Here is a 21,927-nt window from a genome sequence, read left to right on the forward strand (position 1 = left end):
GTATACAAAAAGCAATTAATTTTTTTTTTTTTTTTTTTTTTTTTTTTATTAAACATTCATTCAAAATTACAAGTATGATAAGCAATGAATTCGTCCACCTTTTTCCGGGTGTGGTTTCGCAATCTGACAGTCCGATTCATTTCCGCGAATCGGTTCTTTTGAACAGCAAAGCCAGTGATTCATTTGGACTTCGGAGGTTCTGAAACGTTTAGAAAAACTGTACATGTAGGCACATATCTCTTTTTACCACGTTTTTCGTTTAATGCAGGTGTTTATTGTTATTTCACACGATTCATTTCCCTATGATTCATCATGAAAAAGTCATTTGCGACAATAAACAGACAAACTAATCCATCACTTAGATAAAATGGTTTTTGCACGCTTATAATAGAAGTATAGTTATTATTATCATAGTTTATATGTTTATTGATAAACCTGTAGTACATATTAACATATGTGTACTGTTTTCAGTTATTTGTTTCATTTCAACCCTAGAATTGATTCATTGAAAAGATCCAAATAAAACGAACAATTATTTCACGACTCGCTTGTTTCACTACGAACATTTTAGACTCGCGGACACAAAACAACCGTGTTCTATACACAAACAACATAACTATATCGTAAAATTACTCTTGTTTTTAATATACAAGTGAGTTATATGTTCTGGGTTATGTATTGAAACTGAACTATTTATAAAAAACATCAGGTGCATTTAATCTCTTATTCTACTTTAAAGTAGCTATGAGCTCCTCGTCGACCGCGGTGCTGCTGGAAACGATCAACTTCGCCGCAGAGAAACATCGCAATCAGCGCCGCAAAGATCCTGATGCCACACCATACATCAATCACCCCATAGGTACTGTACAACAGACGCTTCAGCCACTTATATTCCCACAGACTCATGGAAATAAAGCTGCTTTTCTCGTCTTTCCAGGGGTGGCAAGGATTTTAAGTCACGAGGGTGGAATTACAGATATTGAAGTTTTACAAGTGAGTCAGATTCTTACAGAACATATGAGTTTGTACATGATCTAAAAATGCGTCATTGGCGAAGAAATAACAAGAGTTATATTTGATGAACCATGCAGTAATGGTAGAGGCTAATGTAATGTATGTGGTTGATCTGTGTGCTCTTGTGTGCAGGCTGCATTGCTTCATGACACCGTCGAGGACACTGACACAAGCTTCGAGGAGCTGGAGGCTGTGTTTGGACCAACTGTGACGAGGATCGTCCAGGAGGTTACTGATGACAGGACATTACCAAAAGAGGAGAGGAAGCGGCTGCAAGTGGAGCACGCACCGCACCGCAGCCATCAGGCCAAGCTGGTGAAACTAGCTGACAAGTTGTATAATTTGCGGGACCTCAATCGTTGCACTCCGTCTGGTGAGATATTGAAACTGCTGCTCAGGATGAATGCAAATATGATCTGTCATGATACTGTTTGTGTCCTGCATCTGTGTTGGCAGGTTGGACGGCAGAAAGGGTTCAAGAATACTTTGTGTGGGCTTCTCAAGTGGTAAAAGGCCTCCGTGGGACCAATGCAGCACTCGAGGAGAAAATGCAGCAGCTCTTTTTGGAGAGAGGAGTGCAGTTATGATGATGTCACAAGCCACTGGTTGAAATTAAATGATGGTGCTTTTTCTTTTCTTTTTTTTAACTGATCATCATGGAATAAAGGGAAAGTTCAGGTCACCTGGAAGTCAGTCTTTCTTCTGTGGAACACAAGAGGAGACTTTAAAGGGATGCTCCAGCCCAAAATGAAAATTTTGTAATTAATAATCACTTACCCCCATGTCGTTCTAAACCCGTAAAAGCTCAGTTCGTCTTCAGAAGACAATTTAAGATATTTTGGATGAAAAACAGGTGGCTTGTGACTGTCCCATTGACTGCCAAGTAAATTACACTGTCAAGGTCCAGAAAAGTATGAAAGACATCATCATTCTCGTGGCTTCATAACGTTACAGTTGAACCACTGATGGCAGATGGACTATTCTGACGATTTCTTTCATACTTTTCTGGACCTTGACAGTGTAATTTACTTGGCAGTCAATGGGACAGTCACAAGCCTCCCGGTTTTAATCCAAAATATCTTAAATTGTGTTCCGAAGACAAACTGAGCTTTTACTGGTTTGAAACGACATGGGCGTAAGTGATTAACGACAACATTTTCATTTTGGGGTGGAGTAAGGAAGGCTTCCTCTACTTTTTCTTTGGTGTTCCACTTAATAAAGTCATGCAGAACAACATCAGGGCGGGTGAATGGTTTATTATTAAGGTTTAATTCAAAAATTGTATTTAATAATATGAAAAAGTGTATAATACATGCACAGACATAAAAAGCAATTAAAGTGTTGTTAAATGTGACGAATGTTGTTGTTTATTAATATTCCTTAATGGATCAATATGAATAATAAAAATATCAAATATGCTGCTTTATTATATTTTTAAGATATTTATTGTTGTAACCATAGTTTAGTTTTCACAAATTACTGTGAAATAGTTACTATTAATGTTTCTACGGTAAAACTGTATGAGGCTTCAAGACTGAAATAAACCTCTATAGTGGTTATTAAATGGCAAATCAATCCTGAGAGCAAACACTGCTTGAAGACAATCGCATTCATTTGGGTGGGGGTGGGGGGGCATACATTTTAATCCATATTTTTAGAAATACCGTGCTTTTACCTGATTGCTATCATTCAGCTTATCATCAACGGGAAGGACAGGACACAAATGTGTTGAATAACAGAAGTGCAATTACAGGTAGGAACTACTTAACAGATCAGTGTTTCCGGGGGAGTATTTTTGTGCGCTTTCCTACTGGCGTACAATTTCCGGGGCGTCCGTGTTTGTCGATAAAGGACTGTAAACAATATTTTTACGGGGACGTTCAGCGATTGTGTTTTTTCTAGTGTAAAGGGACCCGCGTGAAGTGTCCAAAATGTCAGGATCAAACGCCAAGCAGCCGCCGATTCAGTCGACGGCAGGAGCCGTGCCGATCCGCAATGAAAAAGGTAACGTTATTTGTTTGAGAAACCGTTGACTATTAGCATGTGTTAACACGAAAACATGACAGTCTTAGGCTTAAACAAAAATAAATCCCGTGCAGTTGAATTGTATTTGTTGTAAGCGGATCTCGTCTCGTATATTTAGTTTCGAAAGTTAGCTTGTTTTGATCGTTTTTTTCTACACACAGTTAGGCAGACTTTTACATTTAAGTATGTCTGAGAAAACATGAAGCCAAAGCAAGTGATTAGAATTTAGCCGCCTTTTAATAACGTTACACATTTCTGAATTATATTTAATACATGCACTGGTATGAAATGCAATTAAAGTTTTGTTAAATGTGACCAGTGTTGTTGTGTATTATTAATACTCCTAAATGCATCAGTATAAATAATACAAATGTAAAGGTACTGCTGTTTTACCAAGATGTATATCAGTAACCGTAGTTTATTTTTCATACAGTTACTGCACTTGGAACCTTTGGAATAGACCAGCACAGGGGTTTAGTTATTAAATGGCAACCAAGTAAAATGACAAAACATGCTGAAAACTCCTATCAGTTTCCATACTAAAAACAGCTTATGACCCTATCAATGTTTTTTTGTTTTTAATCTAACTTCAGGTGAGATTTCTATGGAGAAGGTGAAGGTGAAGCGATATGTGTCGGGAAAGCGTCCAGACTACGCCCCGATGGAGTCCTCAGATGAAGAAGAGGAGGACTTCCAATTTGTTAAGAAGGGTAAGGAGGCCGAGCCAGAGATGGAGATTGAAGAGGAGGAGAAATCGGATCCTCGTCTTCGTCGTCTCCAGAATCGAGTGACCGAAGACGTTGAAGAAAGGTACAGCTTATCCATCTGTGCAATACAATTAATACAGTTGTGATAGGGATGTGTTGGTGTTAATGTGAAATGCTTCTGCAGGCTTGCGAGACACAGGCAGATAGCAGAGCCAGAGCTGATCGCTCCGAGCAGTGAGGACTCGGATGAAGGGACGTGGCACCCCGAGCGAGAGGAGAGCAGCGAAGATGAGGAAGAGGAGGAAGTCGACGACGAAGTGGGTCAATGGAACAGAATTTTTAGGAAAAGCTAGATGAGTTTACAGATAAGTGGTTTGATGTCTTCTGTCCTGTTTAGGAGATTGAGAGGAGGAGAGCAATGATGCGTCAGCGTGCACAAGAGAGGAAGAACGAGGAAATGGAGGTCTTGGAGGTGGAGGAGGAGGGGAAGTCTGGTGATGAATCTGAATCCGAGTCAGAGTACGAGGAATACACAGACAGTGAGGATGAAGCCGAGCCTCGGTTAAAACCGGTGTTTATCCGCAAGTGAGTTTCTTAAACATAAGTGAACCTTAAAGGGACAGATCACCATTACAGTCACTTACTCACTGTAAAGTTGTTCCAAATCTGTCTGAAGTTTTTTTTTCTAAACAATGAATTCATGCAGCTGTTTTTGGCTCCAAGACATCATATTAGACGACTTCAAACCAAGCTACACCGCGTGGAGTAAATGCATCATCAGTGTCAGAATGTTATGATTGGCTCAGAGTAGATATCTTACATCAGTGTGTTCTGAACTCATACTCTCGTTCTGCGTTCACACAGAGCACATTATGTGTAATTTACTGCTAATTTTGAAACTTCTCATACCGGTAAACAATGCTCCCTCTAAGCTGTGCATGTGCGTGGTCATGCACTTCTTCCACCGCGGACATGCAGAAGAAATAATGTGCTGTGCACACGCGTCAATTCTAGTAAAAACGAAATTGCAATGTTCGGGTTAATCGCTATAGAGTTAGAACCAGTGAATTAGGTTTTCAGGTTTCATAGAAAGAGCATGATGTTCGCCAAATGAGTCGCAGTAGAAACTGAATACTGCAATGGGTTTGGAGGAAATCGATATAATCGAGAGTCAACGCAAACGTAATGACGTGAAATAAAACGTCCTCATGTTTTAAAGAAGAATGACTTGATTAAGTGCTGGATATAGTGGATGATGGGCACAGAATTGTAACAAAACTCTGATACATTTACAGTCTGACACAGGTGTATTGTGCAAACTACACTTCTTTGGGATGTTTAGATAGCTACAGAAGAATTCACGTTCATGTTTTTTTCTTTTAAAATATTTAACTTTCAGATCTCTGTTTAAATGCTTCAGTTTGTTTTGATATTATATTACGTTAGGCCTATATTATAAAGCTAATAAATAATTTACCTTGTTTTTTAATGCAGTCACTTATGCTCATCAAGGCTGTATTTATTTGATCAAAAAAAAAAAAAAATCAGTAATATTGTGAACTGTGCTATTTCTAATATTGCTTTCCTATTTTAATATAGCCTGTTTTAAAATGTAATGTATTCCTGGTGAAGCAAAGCTGAATTTTCACCATAATTTCTCCAGTCTTCAGTGTCCCATGATCCTTCAGAAATCATACAAATATTCTGATTACCAGAGTTGAAACCGTTGTGCTGCTTAATATTTTTATTGTGCTGCTTTGATTAGGCTGATAAAAAAGTTAAAAAGAACAGCATTCATTAAAACTAGAAATCTTTTCTTACAATATAAGTCCTTACTATCACTTTTTGTCCATTTAACACATCCTTGCTGAATAAAAGTATAAAAATAAAAAAAAAAGTTTATTTTTTTATTTTATTTTTTTATAAAGAACCCTGGAAATTATCACAGGTCCCAAAAAATATTAAGCAGCAATGTTTCCAACATTGATGATAAATTAGCATATTACGATGAATTCTGATCATGTGACACTTAAAAATTCAGCTTTCCTTTACAGGAATAAATAATATTTTAAAATAGAAAACTTTTATTTTAAATTGCAATAATATTTCACAAAATTATTTTGATCATCAAATCAAATATAAATAGCACATTATAGTTAAAAGTTACACACTATTTTTGTGTGTCCGCTGTACAGGTGTGGTATAAAGATTGCTTTTGCTCATATATATATTGAAATGTAAAAATACAATCTAATTCATTATATGAATAAAGTATTGAAATAATAATGAAAGTAAATAACACTGCGATTTCTATAATTTCTTATCAATGACTTCTCAGGAAGGACAGAGTAACAGTTGCAGAACGAGAAGCAGAGGAGCAGCATCAGAAAGAGCTGGAAATCGAGGCCAAAAAACAAGCTGAAGAGAGGCGTCGCTACACGCTGAAGATCGTAGAGGAGGAGGCCAAGAAAGAGTACGAGGAGAACAAACGTACTCTGGCTGCCCTTGATGCTCTGGACACTGATGGAGAAAACGAGGAGGAGGAGTACGAGGCCTGGAAAGTGAGAGAACTGAAGCGTATTAAGAGGGACAGAGAAGACCGAGAAGCGTGAGTACTCCTCATTTATGCAAAACAGTTTTGTTTCACATTAGTAACACAAATGATAACCCCCACGTGGCATTTTGTAAAATGACAGAATAGAGAAAGAGAAAGCAGAAATCGAGAGGTTTCGCAATCTTACCGAGGAAGAGCGTAGAGCAGAACTGCGGACAAATGGAAAACTCATCACCAACAAAGCAGCAAAGGGCAAATACAAGTTTCTGCAGAAGTACTATCACAGAGGAGCGTTTTTCTTGGTGAGTAATGAGCAATCATCATTACCTGATCATAATCGGTTCTCGTTGTATGACTTCTATTTAATCTTTTCTGCAGGATGAAGAGCAAGATGTCTTCAGGAGAGACTTCAGCGCTCCAACTCTCGAGGACCATTTCAACAAAACAATCTTACCCAAAGTCATGCAGGTCAGTGCCATCGATTTGAATTCATCATATTGGTCTCGGCGTTGATGCCATTTTATAGCCGAGTTGTATAGTTAAATTCTTCAAATCAGATTGTTTTTCAAAGTTAGCAATATTAAACACACACAGGTCGACGCACATTTTCCCCATGTCATGTGTGAGACTCTAAGTTTGAGAGTACAGTTATATGTAGCAACTACCTTCTAGAACAGGGCTTGTAAACTCTTTCCTGTAGAGTTTAGCTCCAAGCTTGCTCAAACTCAACTGTCTGTGTCATTCTGATTACACCGAAGACCTTGATGAGCCGAGAAGTGGAGAACCCGTTTTATTAAACCTAGCATCCGTGTGTAACACTTATATGACTAATTATTCAATGTGCTTTGAAGGTCAAAAACTTTGGACGTTCAGGACGTACAAAATACACACATCTGGTGGATCAGGACACCACTTCATTTGACTCTGCCTGGGCTCAGGAGAGTGCTCAGAACAGCAAGTTCTTCAAGCAGAAGGCAGGCGGCGTGAGAGACGTGTTCGATCGGCCAACGGTGCACAAGAGGAAGACGTAATCTTATTTATGCTAGAAGAGCACATTCACCTCAAACAAGGTGACTTTTAAACCTCTTTGCTCCTGTCACCTTTGTTTCAGTGTTGGAGAAACCTCATAACAAAGACATCAAATCTTTATTGCATTTGAACTGTATACACCTACGAAACATTTAATTGATTGATTCCGAGGCTTTAGGTCCTGGGATAATGTACTTTCTGTTTTACAGCAATAAATTACTATGACATTGGTTTATTCTGGAATGTATCACTGAAAAGAGGGTTGGAGCTTCTAAGAAATGCAAAGAGGGAAGGGGTAATGGTAAAGACTGTTTAAAAAAAGCATCCTTTATTACAGAATAAGTACAGTGTGAAAAGAAAAGGTTCATCAAAAGCAGGAAGAGGGCAGTCCAATGTGTCCGTAACATCTCAGATCCACTCAGTTGGTCAGTGCGGTCAGCGCCTCCACCACATTCCCCATGTGCTCTCTGAGACTGCGCTCCGCCACTGCTCGAGAAATCTCCATCTCTCCCATCTGCCAGGAAGATGACAGCTGATTTATTGTGCTCCATGTTAAATTCACCAATCTGGCATGGAAATACACTTGTGCATACTTACAATGAGCTCCACATCTTCCTTCTTTATTGTTACTTTAGCTAGTTCCTTTTCTCTGTGGAATTGAAAAACATGGTGATGCTTTATTAACCACAGTCATATAGCAGAGGATAGTAACCAGATATCAAAAATGTTCACCTTTCTTGTTTCGCCTTTTGTTCTCTGGATCTTCTGTCTCCGATCACGGACATGGCCTTCAAAGCCACATGTCAAAAACACATCAACAATGGGTACAATGATTCAGAAATTAAAATAACAGCATTGATGCGCAAATGTTTTTTGGGCTTGAGCACGTCAAAGAAGATATATTGTGAGCTGAAACTACACCTCACTTCTGCCTTCTTAGCTCACTAGATCAATTCACTGCTGAAACACCAAACTATTAATGTAATGATTCTGGAGGTCGTGTCTCAGTCGGTGATAACACTCAAGTCTAACGTTACTCCTTGCACACATACACATGGTTACTCGGCTAACCAGACTAGCTTCATTAGCTTCTGATACTTATATTAACTCACCGTTTCCAAGTTGGAGCTTGATATTTCTTTTTCCTCCGCATAGTCCGTAACCTTTTCCAAATCAGCAGCTCCACTATCATGTTTTCGGGGCTTTTCTGTCGGTTTTCCCGTGCAGTTCTCCTCAGCCTCCAGGTCCAGATCCACATCTCCCTCAGCCGCCATGTTTGCTACGTCACACAGTCGGAACGCAAAACAGCGCTGAAAACACCCGGACTGAGATTCATGTGACACTCTGTAGAGGTCACATGTTTAAAAAAAAACAAAAAAACAATTATAAATAAATAACATAAATGTATTTTTAAGCTGTTACATATTAAGATACAAAACATATGCGATATGATGCATCAGCCAATGTCAATGCTTCCTAATTTAGATGTTACACAAAATGTAAAACATTAAAAGAAGGGTAAAATTACTTTTGATTTAATTCCAATTAATATTTATATGATTAAAAAGTGTCATTAATGTAATATACTAAAACAACTACTAATTTGTATTTTGACAATGTGTAAATTGAATAACCGATGACAGACAAAGCAAAATCCCAGTGAAAAAGATCCATCTGAAAGTTTTCATGCAGATTTGTTTATATATTTAACTGCCCATATGTTAATTGAAGATATGGCAACTAAAAACACACACAAAAAATGTGATATTCAACATATTTAGGTCACAGATCACTATTTTCCATCAACACACATCTTGTAACACTTCATCTTGCCCCTTGAGAACATCACCCAATATATATCCCATATATATCCCAATAGCCATCCAGAAATTAAAATAACATAATAATAATCTATAATACTCTCTAAAATTTAAATTTCAACATATAATAAATAAAAAAGGAGAAATTTTTTCAAAACACAATACAAATAGTGGGAAACCATTGCTCAAGCCAAAGGGTGACAGTCACTGGTGCCAGGAGAGATTAAAACTTTAAGATAACACAAATTCTCCTTCTCTCACCCAAATTAATTCTGGGATGTTTTCTAGAAATCAATCCAAGTGACACTCATCTGCTGCTTTACCTCACAATTAAACTTTAAGCATCATCAGACAGTTATGGCAGTTCTGTTTTTCATTTAGAAATAAAAACATGCTTAGTTACACTTACAGACAAACAGATGTTGTTTATAGGTTCAGAAGTGTCTCTTTTCAAAAGCTTTCTCGTAACTATTTTCATCCCTTAATAGGTTTACTGAAGACAAACACTACTACACTGTTACTATGTGCCTTTCTCTTCCACCTGGGTTTTTCTTCCTCCTCAACTCGTAATCAGCTTAACAAAAAAGGAAGCCTTTTCAGCACACACCTGAAGTGCATGTTTGCCATCTTTAAGGAATGTTGCAAAGGTTTTATAGGAAGCCTTTCCCCATCATTTCCAATCTGTTTATTCTACTGTACGATTGATCTCTGACAGCCATTGGACTTGGAGATTTCCTCTGACAGCCTGATCAGTGGGAAGTGTTTTGTCGCTGTTGCTGGGCCCAAGTAAGCTTTCCTGCATGTGATGGTAGCACTGTGTGAGCTTTAGCATTTAGAGATTGACCTAAAATGTAGCTCGATTTTTAATTTAGTAGGACAGCATGCTTCAGTGAGGATGGGATTGAGCTGTGGCTGTAAATTAGTCAATAGAAGAAGAGGGCATGCAGAGAAAATCTGAGGAATATACTAATGGCAACACAATACAATAAAAATCTGTACATGTAAAAGTCTAAGGAGCAGACAAGGAGTTCTTATTGCAACACTTCAAAGTGTGAAAATACAGCTAACAAAATATTGCCATTAATTTGTAGTTCATTTATATAAAAAAGTAAAATAAAAAAACTAGAGTATGGAAACCTTCTGATCACATGGCAAAAAGTGATGCTTTTCCTCATGATTTCTGTCTTGTTTTCCATTGCAGATGTGTAAAGATTCTTAAATCTTACTGTTCTTAAATCTTCTTAAAATTCTTAGTGTTCCTGTGGTTCAAGTGGTAGAGCATTGCATTAGTAGGGCAAGATTGTGCGTTCGATTCCCAGGGAACACATGTGAGGTAAAAACTGATAGCCTGAAGCACCGGAAGTCGCTTTGGATAAAAGCGTCTGCAAAATGCATAAATGTAATTTAAATCAAGGTACACCGAGGTGCAAAGTTTTCTGAGAAACTGATCAAAATGAAATTAGTTTATCTGTATTGAAAAACTAAAGAAATATGAAGTCAAGACAATTCAACTCCAATTTTAAGACCTTTTTAAAGCCTTAATTTGTGAAAGGGTATGCGTCTGTGAGGAATTTTCTCTTCATTTCTTAAGACCCATGAAATAACATGGGTCAAATGTTTCTCATGGGTGTAGCTGAGTGATTTGCACTGTATGTTGTCAGCCAAGCTTTTGTTTGAACAGCATGCTAGTGTTCCTCTCTCACAAAAACGGTCCCAATTATTGAGTGTAAAGACCTGCAGTTTCATTGAGTATCCACTCTGTATACTTTAAAAGACTATAATTGTTTTTGAAAAGTTCATACCTCTGTGATTTAGCTAACCAGAGATTTCAGCTGCTAAATTAAACAGTCAGTTACTAGTAATATATATATTTTTTGCACTGCACCTATTTAAAGAAAATAATGTTGATTCATAAAGAAGAACAGACAAATGTCTTCCTCCATATTTCATAGATTTCTCCTCTTTTTAAGTAAGAAAACTACCAAGTCCACAAACAGTGTTATGTAATGATATTGTGTCCAGCAAGTTTTGGCCACAAGACTCTGTGGAACTGTCAATACTGAAAAAAGACTGAAATAGTACACAAGAGTCTTTACTGAAGTACTTAAACAACAATAAACTTTAAACACTCACTTTCAATAGCTTTCATTTTTTTCATCCTTCTTTTCATTTCTTTGCCAGATTTTAAAGGAAATTAATTACTGCACCAGACCTACAGAGCAAGGATAATAAAATATTCCAGAAAAAAAGTTCCATGGACAGTTTGTAAAGAAGATGTATGCTAACATTTTGAGAACGTTATTAAAGGCCAGATAACTTGGAACAAACATTCTATTAAAGTCACTGAAAGAACTTTGAGAAAACCACGAGAGTAAGTTCTGCATGTTAATATTCAGAGAATATTCCCTCTTAGTTGACAGTTTCCCTGCATTTGAAGATAACATATAAAGAAAAAAGTGTAAAATTTTACATTAAAGAATGTCTTCTTTGTGGCAGATAGGGATGGTTCTATGATGAAATTCATCATTTAGTCATCATTTACTCAACCTCATATAATTCCAGAATATTCCCATATAATTCATCTGCAGGAAATATAAAAGAAGAAAGGTAATACTTTAACATCATGTAGTATTACGTTTCATGTACTTACTATAATAACAACAGTAAACTAACATAAACTCTAAACATTAACCCATAGTAAATGCATTTAATTAACATTACTCAGAACTTATATGAGTGATTACAGTATAACAACACCACCTTAAAATAAAGTGTAACCAGAAGATATTGTGAAAATAAAATGAAATATTTAATGAAATGAAATGAATGTCAGTGTGGTCTAGGGTCTTTTGGACCTCAACTTTCTTCAGAATATATTCTTTTGTGTTCCATGGAAGCAGAGTGAAAGACACACAGGTTTGGAATGACATGAGGATGAGTAAATAATAACAATTTCTACTTTGAAATGATTTTAAGTGTGATTTCTGAGTCACCATGTCATGTACGATGATGCTGAAGGCCGATGATGAGTTGAAGTGGGACTGTGTTTGTCTGGATTAGTGTGTCACTCTACCGGAGAGAGAAGGTCACCCAGGCTGAGACGAGGACTAAAAACTCCAGGATAATCCCAGTGCATATCCTCACAAATACACACTGACCTAAATATAGAGCCACCGGCCGCTCTGCACGCTAACAACTCATATCCACTTCATTATAACAACTAAAACAATCTGTCTCTGATTTTGAAGACTTATTATGTAAAGTTTGCAAATGTTTGTTGAAGTGTACCCTCATTGTAAATTGAGGCTGTGGTCCATGTATGTAAAAGAACGCAGGACTGGTCCTGTGCATTCCTCCAAACACCCGCTTTAATAGCGCCCTTCGGTTTCTGGGTCAAAGCATAATGAGCAGATTACATATAAACTCAGACAAGTGAACGCTTGTTAAGGTGTCAAAAGGGGGGATCTAAAGATTTGTCTACTTTGTGAGAGAAATCACAATATTGCAAGTATAATTTCATTATTTAGCCCTAAACCGATTAGCACCTTGGAGCAATCCTATTGAGCTTGAGGATGCACTGATGCACTGGAGCGAGGGGGAAGGGAGGGACAGATGGGACAACACACTGAACCTGCCCCCTCCTCTCGCTGCTCTTGTTGCCTAATCGCACTGCGTGAGTACAACTGGGCATCCACCCTTGCTCACACACTCTCCTGGCACCATTCGATGCCACCAGGCTGCTCGTATATGATATGAGAAGATGTTCAGATGTTCCCACGAGAGCAACATGAGGGTGTTCAGTTGGGGATCAGAGGAACTACAGCTTCAGGAGGAACTAGCTGAGGAATCTTTCCTGTAAAGCTGAGCTCCTACAGATCATACAGTGTCCCGACCCCGACCGGTTACTGCATATACCGTTTTGATTTCTCCGGAGGTCGTGTTTTAATGACTAAGCGTCCTTGAAAAATAAGAAGCCATGTCGACCGATCAAGCTTTTCACCAAAACGGTGTCTACAACTATTTCCTGAACATGGTGGCTTATCAGGTGAGAGAGGGGGAGAGGTGGAGATTGTTTCGTAATGAGGAGAGATGTGAGAATGACATGCCAGGCTATTTAAGATGAGACTTATTTTTCATAATTCTCTGATCTCCTGAATACAAGGAAAGCTTTATTCAAGCTTCTCTTACGAGAACCGAATCTGCCTTCATAGAACTTAGAACTAAAGACAATTTATGATGAATGATAAACATAAAGAATCTGCCTATTTCTAATGTCACTTATCATATGAATATAACAACTTCAGGTACTGGATTGCAGAATATCTGGATGTGGCTTTAGTTGGATCATTAAAAAAAATTTACTGAAAAGGTTGTGAAGTGGCACGCTGTGTTTAGAGGTTGTCATAATGCTCTGGCATAAGGCTCTTAGTACTCAGTTCATTTCTTATTTTATTTGTATTAACTATTTAACCCTGCACTAGTGAATTTTAATTTGAATGACTAAATAATAAATAAATAATAAATAGAATAGAACGATCCACTTTTAAACATTAATTCCACTACTATTTTAGAGATCTACTATTGTTATTGCGCTGTTCAAATCGTTTGGTCAGATGTTATTGTTGTTTGGTATGAAAGGGTAAAACTCCTCTCTCAACAGAAAGCACAGGCTTTCATGGAACGTTCTTTCTGTCAAAAGAAATTAAGACGATGGATGACTCATTCTTTCATCATGGGCTTTAAGAGTCAGTGTGTTTTCATCCTCCTTCACTGGCTGTAGGACTATTGCCACTGATTTATTAAGAGCAGTTTGAGCTATATTAGACAGCTTGTCTCGAGTGTACTTTAAGTACAATATATCAATGCACACCTGAGGGTTTTGCTTTAAACAGCAATGTAAAATAAATAAAAAATAATGATAATTTACTTATCCTTTACTCACTTTCATGTCCTTCCAACCTGTATGATCTGTATTATACAATGAATCAGTGAGGTCCAAAACAATGCTGGACCCCCAACGACATTCATTGTCTGAACTGAACACTGAGACATTTTTCAAAATATCATCTTTTGAGTATATAAGAAGGAAGAAACCTAACGTAATGAGGGTGAGTATATAATGACAGAATATACAATTATGTGAATTATTCCTTGTGCTGTGGTCAAAAATGGCCTTTTAATAGTTGCTTGTAAATCTCAAATTATACTATTTTACTCTATTCAGTTAGCACAGGTTTTGTATTTCTTTTTGGAACTGATTGATCATAGGCCTCACTAATCTGCACTTCAGTTTTTTGAGTGAAAGAAAAAATAAATTATTTTCATACAATTTTGGCCATGTTCACTCAAAACCTGAGGTGCATAAGCTCAGATCACTATCCATTAGTTTCCAAAAGAAATACAAAACCTGTGCTAACTGAAAGAAAACATGTTGCTAAAAAGACTGAATTTTTTTTTTCAGGTCAGTTGTTTTTGACTGGGAACACCACAAGTGTTAGAACGAGGGGTAGAAATCCTCCCCAAAAGTACAAATATTAAGAAAATGAATATGAATATTTGTATATACCCTGCGTGAGCAAAGTCAGTGAGTTTTAGCCCAATGTGATAACACTATCTAGTATATTCGGGAGAAAGAAAATCCTCCAGGCAAATATGATGGGAACATTTCCATTGGGAATTACTATATATGTTAATATAGGGCTTTTCCCTGCATTTCAAATAGTGAATAACTGCAACAGGATATTGGATTGAAGCACATTTTTCATTATAACATATATCGCTTTCATTTTCAAATCCTGTATGTGCTCATAAAGGATGGTTTGTTAATCTTTAAAGTCAGTGGGAACTGCGTTTCAGCCCAATCTATGCTTCTGAGTTTAGCTGAGGATAAAAGATACCTGGACCTCATCCAGGCAACCAGCCCCGATCCATCAGATGCTTTGAGTGATCTCGATTAATCACAACCCCTGACCGGTCTGCTTTTCTTTCTGTCAGATATACTGCTGCTGTGGCCCGGCACCGTGTTCCCTGTGCTGCTCCTTGTGTCCGCCCGTCAAATCATCAACCAGCACGCGGATCATGTACACGTTATTCCACATCCTGGCCTGCACCGTCTCATGCCTCATGCTGTCTAAGACTGTGTCAGAGGCAGTGAGGGAGAATGTAAGTTGCACAGGCTCCAGTGGTTCTAACGCACCGCTGGAGCTGGAAACACCGTAAAATCAGTTCATCTGTATATCTAGTCTCATGCAATCAGATCTTGGCTAATCTGCATGGCAGGACACACACCAGCTACACATGCCAGTAGTCTGTACCCTACAGAAACACTGTAGCACGCATTAACAGACGTCACTTTTCCTCAGGTGCCTTTCTTTAACGTGGTGTGTGATGAGGCTCATGGTGGAGGAGATTGTCAGATGCTGGTGGGCTACTCTGCTGTCTACAGGGTGTGTTTTGGCACAGCTTGTTTCTACTTGATGATGGCCATCTTCCTTATTGATGTGAAGTCTAGCCAGGATTCCCGAGCCCTCATTCATAATGGGTCAGTGTCATTATTCCCTTCACTCTTTAAAATGAAGGTTCTTATTCCATGAAGAAACTTAACATATGGAAACTTTCTGTTGCACAAAAATGTTCTTTATGGTGGCAAAAGGTGGACTATTTCCTCCTCTTTAGATTATTGAATGTTCTTCAATGAAGCTGCTGAGAAAAACTTTTTTTAAGAGTGTATATTTTAAAAAGACATTGGGTGGTTTAGTTCTCAAGAAGAAGAACATGATATGGACAAGGGTCAACCAGATCTTTGGAGGCTCTTGTTGGACCAACCCCAACAGATTTTGGATTTAAAAATATAAATTACATCTTGCCTCATCTAAGAGCTTTATTAAGTTACTTAATGTAGATAAATTAACACACTACAATTTCTCCTCATCTTCACTCAGGTTTTGGTTTCTGAAGTTCATCACCATGCTTGGAATGATTGCTGCTGCCTTCTTTATTCCCACAGAATCCTTTTTGCATGGTGAGAGGATCATAAAGTATATATATATATATATATATATATATATATATATATATATATATATATATATATATATATATATATATATATATATATATATATATATATATATACAATTTCTGATCAATAATATATAGGGATCCACTGACATCAAGATGCAGAGTGATACCAATAAATCCAATGATAACACTATTGTTTAAAAAGTGCGAGGTCAGAATTAATATTTTTTTTTTTTTATTTATTGAACACCAAATCAGCATATTTTGATTTCTGAAAGATCATATGACACTGACAGGATTAATGGCTGCTGACAATTCAGTTTTTACAGGAATATGTTACATTCGAAAATATTTACATAATGGTAAATATAATCGAAATGTTTAAAAAAATAGTGGCAAATGAGTAACACTTAAATAATCAACATTGATACCAATTAATCAGCCTCTAAATTTGGCAGCCAATTGGCAACCAATACGATAACAATACATTGCGCATCATCAATACATTGCAAACACGGTGAGTGCAGCGAAAGGTCTCTATCTAAAGTGATTATAAGCTTATGGTGATTATATCACAGGCTTGCACTTCTTAATTAATTCCGCCAGGTGGCCCTATAGACACACTGAACATTTTTCGTTAGAGCACAAAGTTGGGATTTCCTCATTAATGAAAGACGACCTGAACACATTTAATTGAAAATGGTTCAGAATGTGTGTAAACTGTATTCAGTTCAGCGGCACATTTACATAAAAACGGTTCTACGTATGATTTTGCTTTACTCAGATTCATAAATAAAGCCCAGTGTCCTATAAATCTCATTTTGATTGGATTTCACTGTTTCAATTTCATTTCTTTTGTCCTCTCTGTCCTCTCTCCATGTAGTCTGGCATTATGTTGGAGTAGTGGGAGGCTTTGCTTTTATCCTCATTCAACTCATTCTCATCACTGCTTTCGCTCACACCTGGAATAAAAACTGGTGAGTGAGGTAACTGGGTTCACACACACAGAATGGGTATGTTCTCTTGAGGCAAACCTGCACTAACCAACAACAACTACTACCCTTTACCAGACTATGAAGTCCCTTCTCGTTCTGGAGTGATATAATATCATCCTCTATAGTTTTAGATGATCACTGTCCTTTCCTGTTTCAAGCTCCGGTATCTCACCTATTCATACACGCACACACACACACACATACAAACACGTTTTCAAACTTATCTCTCCATTTACACACTGACTTCCAGCTTTTCCCAGAAGCTTGTGCAGTCTACGTCAAGCCATTTTCAGGCCGAAAGTCATTTTAACACAATGGAATTGGGAATTGTCTTTCGATTTAGACGTGAGGTGTCATTGATCGCACCCCGTCTCTGCCCTGCCTCTCATTCCCAGGTTAACCGGCGCAGCTGAGAATAAGAGGTGGTACGTGGCAGTCCTGTGTGCTACCCTCTTTTTCTACACCATCGCCACCATGGCCTTCACATTCATGTACAAATACTACACTCACCCAGCGGGATGCCACCTGAACAAAGCCCTGCTGTGGACTAACCTGGCCCTCTGCACCATCATGTCTTTCATTGCAGTGACTCCCTGTGTGCAGCGAAGTTAGTGCTACATTTCTTATCTGGTCCTGTTCTCTCACCAAAACAATAGTTTAGTAGTTTATATCAGCAGTTTAGATATTGATCAAGAAAAGATCAAGCTGTTTTTGGGAATGCTCTTGTATCTAAATCAAGTATGACCTGTCATTTAAGCTGAGAGTTTGTTTTGCTGTCCCGCTCAGAGCAGCCTCGTTCAGGACTCCTGCAGGCTTCCATCATTTGCTGTTATGTCATGTACCTGACCTTCTCTGCTCTATCCAGCCGCCCCCCAGAGAAGGGTAAGTCAGAAAGATTGCTTGTCACATGCAGAACTGTTTCAGGTCTTAAGGCATGATACTACAGGTTAAACCTGTTGTTTCGTGCACTGGTACATTTTAGGATTTTGCTTTCATAACATGTCTTCTTTCAGACTAAGTGGAAAGAAAACATCCAAAATACACTCACTGCGTCAGCAGATTACAAATTACAATGCATCTTTAAAGGCCATTTTCTCGACATGAGTCACTTCAGTTGCTGGTTGTTGACACTATTGTCTGATTTAAGTTCATATATCCAACATCCCCCTTTTAAAAACCCTTGACTCTAATATATCACCAATGAAGAAACAAGTATTTTGAACCTAAACATCTATCCAGTGTTTAGATTTCTGTTCTGAAAATATATACAAACTAGAAAGCATATATATATATATGTGTATGTATGTGTATGTATGTGTGTGTGTGTGTGTGTGTGTATATGAGTTCAGATGCAAAAACCTCTAAATGCCATCTGAAATTTTCATCTAAAATTAGGGTTTTTATCAAGCGCCTATGCTTAGGTTGAGTCATTTTACTTTAATGGCAATGTGCAGGTCCTTTTCCAGGCTATTAAAGTGAAATAAGTGAACATAAATATAGGAGCCTGAAAAAATTCCTAATTTTAGATGAAAATTTCAGATGGCATTTAGAGGCTTTTGCATCTGAACTCTTCATATATATATATATAATTTTAGAGTAACATTTCAGAATTCTTGTCTTACATTATAATATAATATGAAGTGCAATGAACAAGGTCAAGGTTTTTCAAACAGGTTTGTGAAGGGACTGCAGGGTTTTTTTAGTTTTATGAAAAGCTAATAATTATTTCTTATCAAATGACTGTTCCTCTGTTTAAAGATAAAAGCTTTTTCAGTTAATTGGCTGTTCCAAGCAATTGAATTAAATATCTTTCCCAGAGGCAGAGAGTGAACCAACTGCAGGGTAAGGCTAAAGTAGCCTAACGTTAGTGTAATCTATTAACTACACACTTCATATACCCATAACCCACCAAAAATCCACCCATATATAGGTATTTTCCAAAATATGAATAAATTCTACAAAAACTATTCTTAAACCACATGAATCACAACAATCCTGATTGCAAGACCATTAAACACTTAACCCTGATTGTTCAGGAAAAAAATTATCCTGGATCCAGCAAGTCTGAGCCCGTCTCGGTCAATACAAAACCAACTAACTAACCATCACACGAATGATGACGGGAACTTGAAGAGTAATTGATGACCTGTTTGATACTCTCTGTACTTTATGAAACACTAAAATGCTTTTTAGAGAGCAATGCAGAATCACAGACTTTTAAGGTCAGTGTGCAGCCTCCATGCAGCGGTGCGTGCTAACCTGGACCGGAGTAATTCAATCGATTTATCCCCCAGCAAAGTTAATTAAACTGGCTGTAATCACATAGTCATTAACAAAAAGTAATCAGTGGAGCCCGCAAAAGTCTTCCTGGTTCGTCATCTCATCTCACATCATTTCATCCATTCGAGAATTTCCGAGAAAACTGTGGCTCACTGCAAAAGTAATGAATGGTGCAAGCTTAACACGAAAGAAAGAAAAGCTTTGGTGCCTGAGGTCATAGAAAAGCTCTCAAGCATGTAACACAGATGTAGATACAGATGTTATACGGATGGTAAAGTTCAGAGAAGAAAAAATACAGCTGTTGATTATTAGATTATTAGAATTATTCTTACATATGGCGGGTTTTGGATTTCATATGATGTACATAATGCCTGATGAAGCGCTTTTGGCTTGAAATATCATGCTTGTAGTGTGATTAATATGGCAGAAGGCTATTGTTGCTTCTAGAGAAACAGTGTACTGACTTCTTGTGCCTTTTTTCATTTGGTGAATGGCGGCGTGTGTGTATATGTGTGTTTGTTGTGTCCTGTCTTGTTCCCTAACTATCAGTGCTTTTATAGCTTTTGTTTGCTGTATGAGTTCATAAAGGACTGAAGTGCACCCTGAGGCATGCTGGGAGTTTAGCAGTATCCACAGACCTCTAAAGCTTCTCTAAACCCAGCAGCAATGGGCTCAAGATGTAGCACTAAATGTAATTTAGTCATTTTCAATTAGCTGAGCATTTGCTGTTAATTGAACAGGCATTTGCAGGCCATGATTCAGAAACCCCGAATGAGGAGTTTGTGGAAAACAAATGCGAAGCGTATTAATATATGTGAGATGACTAACACCGTCTGTTGTGTGTTCTTCCAGTGGAGTATCAGGGGGTCAACATGACGGTGTGCTACCCTAAAGTCAGCAGGGATGAGATCCAAAACGAAGGCAATGCTGTGGCCATTATTGGGGCTGCAATCATGTACTGCTGTGTTCTGTTTGCATGGTGAGTAAAAACGTATTGAGTTATTAATTATTAGGATATTTATAAAATGGCTAACTGCTGATTATCTCTCACAGCAATGAGGCTTCATACTTAGCTGAGGTCTTTGGACCTTTCTGGATGATAAAGGTTTACCGCTATGAGTTCCAGGTTTGTGATTTTCTCTGAATTCCTCATGATAAATCTCGTGATTTGAGGGATTTAACTCTTAAAGGGACAGGTTTTTATGTTTGAAATAGCATCTCTGACAATGTCTCTCACTCTCTGTCCTGAACAGAAAGCCTCCTGTTGCTTCTGCTGCCCAGAGGCTGAAGATGGTGAGAATATAACAACCACAGATCTCACAAACATATTAATGTCTTTGTATTGTGTGAGATATAAGGTATCACCATCTTTGTTTCTGTCCCGTCAGAGGAAGAGTTTGTCATTGATGAGAACAAAGGCTGTCAGAAAGTCATCCACAATGAAAGCCAGCGCGTTGCCTACAGCTACTTCTTCTTCCATTTCGTTTTCTTTCTGGCCTCCCTTTACGTAATGATGACTCTCACTAATTGGTTCAGGTCAGTTGTTAAAGAACACCTCTGAACTGTTCTGGAGATCAGAGTAGAAAGCACTGGAACAACCAAGAGTTTTCATATTTAGTCTTATTTACTGTGAATGGAGCCATGTGTACAAGCACAGACACACAACTATCTAAATAGAGATCACAATTTTGATAATACTATTGTGTCTCCCCCAGTTATGAGACTGCTGTGCTGGAGACCACCTTCACCCACGGGAGTTACTCCACATTCTGGGTCAAGCTGTCCTCCTGCTGGGCGTGTGTGGTTCTGTATCTGTGGCTGCTCCTCGGCCCCCTGTGTCACTGCCGGTCTGATCACAAACAACCTCGCCGAGCCCGCATCAAGAGACGGGCTGCCACCCACCGCCACGTTAGTGTCAGCGTGTGAATTACAGACTGTTTGAACAGTGTCAAAGACATCGGGGATGGGTGCAGGTTTCTGGAGCTTTCCACCGCACAGGAAATGGGTCACGGTGGATCCACTGAAGAGAAGACTTTAGTTAAATGAACATGGATCCTCCAGATAATCCTGTTAGGATTAAAGTCAGCACTATGAATGCAATTCAGCATGGGAACAGAAAATGTTAACAATATTTAAGACTGTACAAGCATACCTTTAGGGGATGTGTAACAATTGCCAAAGGGAACATTAACATTTTCTGGACAAGCTGGATGTCTGTACATTTAGTGGAGGTTTTTTTTTTTCCTAAAATGTAGAATAAGTTTTCATTGGCTTACAGCATAAATATATGGAAACTACCTGAAATAGGCTTTTTCCAGTTTAATTTAAGCTTTTGTTATATTTATGTATATTAAGTTGGATATATTATGTGAGCAATGCTATATTTCATTGATCTGTGGCTTGTACACACACACACACACACACACACACACACATATATATATATATATATATATATATATATATATATATATATATATATA

At 37.9% G+C, this 21,927-nt stretch overlaps 4 protein-coding genes across 5 annotated transcripts; 3 read left to right on the forward strand and 1 right to left on the reverse strand.

The window, feature by feature from the left end:
* The first annotated feature begins 520 nt into the window (after window positions 1-520).
* On the forward strand, window positions 521-1,840 carry LOC113052468 (guanosine-3',5'-bis(diphosphate) 3'-pyrophosphohydrolase MESH1). 2 transcript variants are annotated; one of them, XM_026216898.1, is made up of 5 exons: window positions 521-652; window positions 743-859; window positions 938-993; window positions 1,147-1,387; window positions 1,471-1,840. In XM_026216898.1, exons 2-5 carry the CDS (start codon window positions 745-747, stop codon window positions 1,599-1,601), a joined length of 543 nt encoding a protein of 180 aa, XP_026072683.1. In that variant the 5' UTR covers window positions 521-652; window positions 743-744; the 3' UTR covers window positions 1,602-1,840. The 2 variants fall into 2 exon arrangements, with proteins under 2 accessions (XP_026072683.1, XP_026072682.1); XM_026216897.1 differs by having other exon boundaries at window positions 523-652; window positions 740-859.
* Window positions 1,841-2,792: 952 nt separating this feature from the next.
* On the forward strand, window positions 2,793-7,559 carry LOC113051353 (microfibrillar-associated protein 1-like). The gene is made up of 8 exons (XM_026215016.1): window positions 2,793-3,018; window positions 3,633-3,849; window positions 3,931-4,063; window positions 4,144-4,331; window positions 6,085-6,354; window positions 6,443-6,602; window positions 6,679-6,768; window positions 7,152-7,559. Exons 1-8 carry the CDS (start codon window positions 2,946-2,948, stop codon window positions 7,329-7,331), a joined length of 1,311 nt encoding a protein of 436 aa, XP_026070801.1. The 5' UTR covers window positions 2,793-2,945; the 3' UTR covers window positions 7,332-7,559.
* Window positions 7,560-7,635: 76 nt separating this feature from the next.
* On the reverse strand, window positions 7,636-8,639 carry LOC113051354 (huntingtin-interacting protein K-like). Its single transcript, XM_026215017.1, has 4 exons — window positions 8,442-8,639; window positions 8,062-8,117; window positions 7,927-7,978; window positions 7,636-7,843 (listed from the first exon to the last, which is right to left on the reverse strand). Exons 1-4 carry the CDS (start codon window positions 8,601-8,603, stop codon window positions 7,748-7,750), a joined length of 366 nt encoding a protein of 121 aa, XP_026070802.1. The 5' UTR covers window positions 8,604-8,639; the 3' UTR covers window positions 7,636-7,747.
* A 3,969-nt stretch (window positions 8,640-12,608) lies between these two features.
* LOC113051355 (serine incorporator 4-like) lies at window positions 12,609-21,881 on the forward strand. Its single transcript, XM_026215018.1, has 12 exons — window positions 12,609-13,194; window positions 15,144-15,311; window positions 15,512-15,690; window positions 16,091-16,170; window positions 17,053-17,146; window positions 17,560-17,771; window positions 17,951-18,046; window positions 20,297-20,423; window positions 20,498-20,570; window positions 20,698-20,737; window positions 20,833-20,980; window positions 21,160-21,881. The coding sequence occupies exons 1-12, from the start codon at window positions 13,126-13,128 to the stop codon at window positions 21,368-21,370; spliced, it is 1,497 nt and encodes a 498-aa protein (XP_026070803.1). The 5' UTR covers window positions 12,609-13,125; the 3' UTR covers window positions 21,371-21,881.
* Window positions 21,882-21,927: the final 46 nt, after the last annotated feature.

The sequence above is a fragment of the Carassius auratus genome, chromosome 32 (genome assembly GCF_003368295.1).
Source record: "Carassius auratus strain Wakin chromosome 32, ASM336829v1, whole genome shotgun sequence".
NCBI lineage: Eukaryota > Metazoa > Chordata > Actinopteri > Cypriniformes > Cyprinidae > Carassius > Carassius auratus.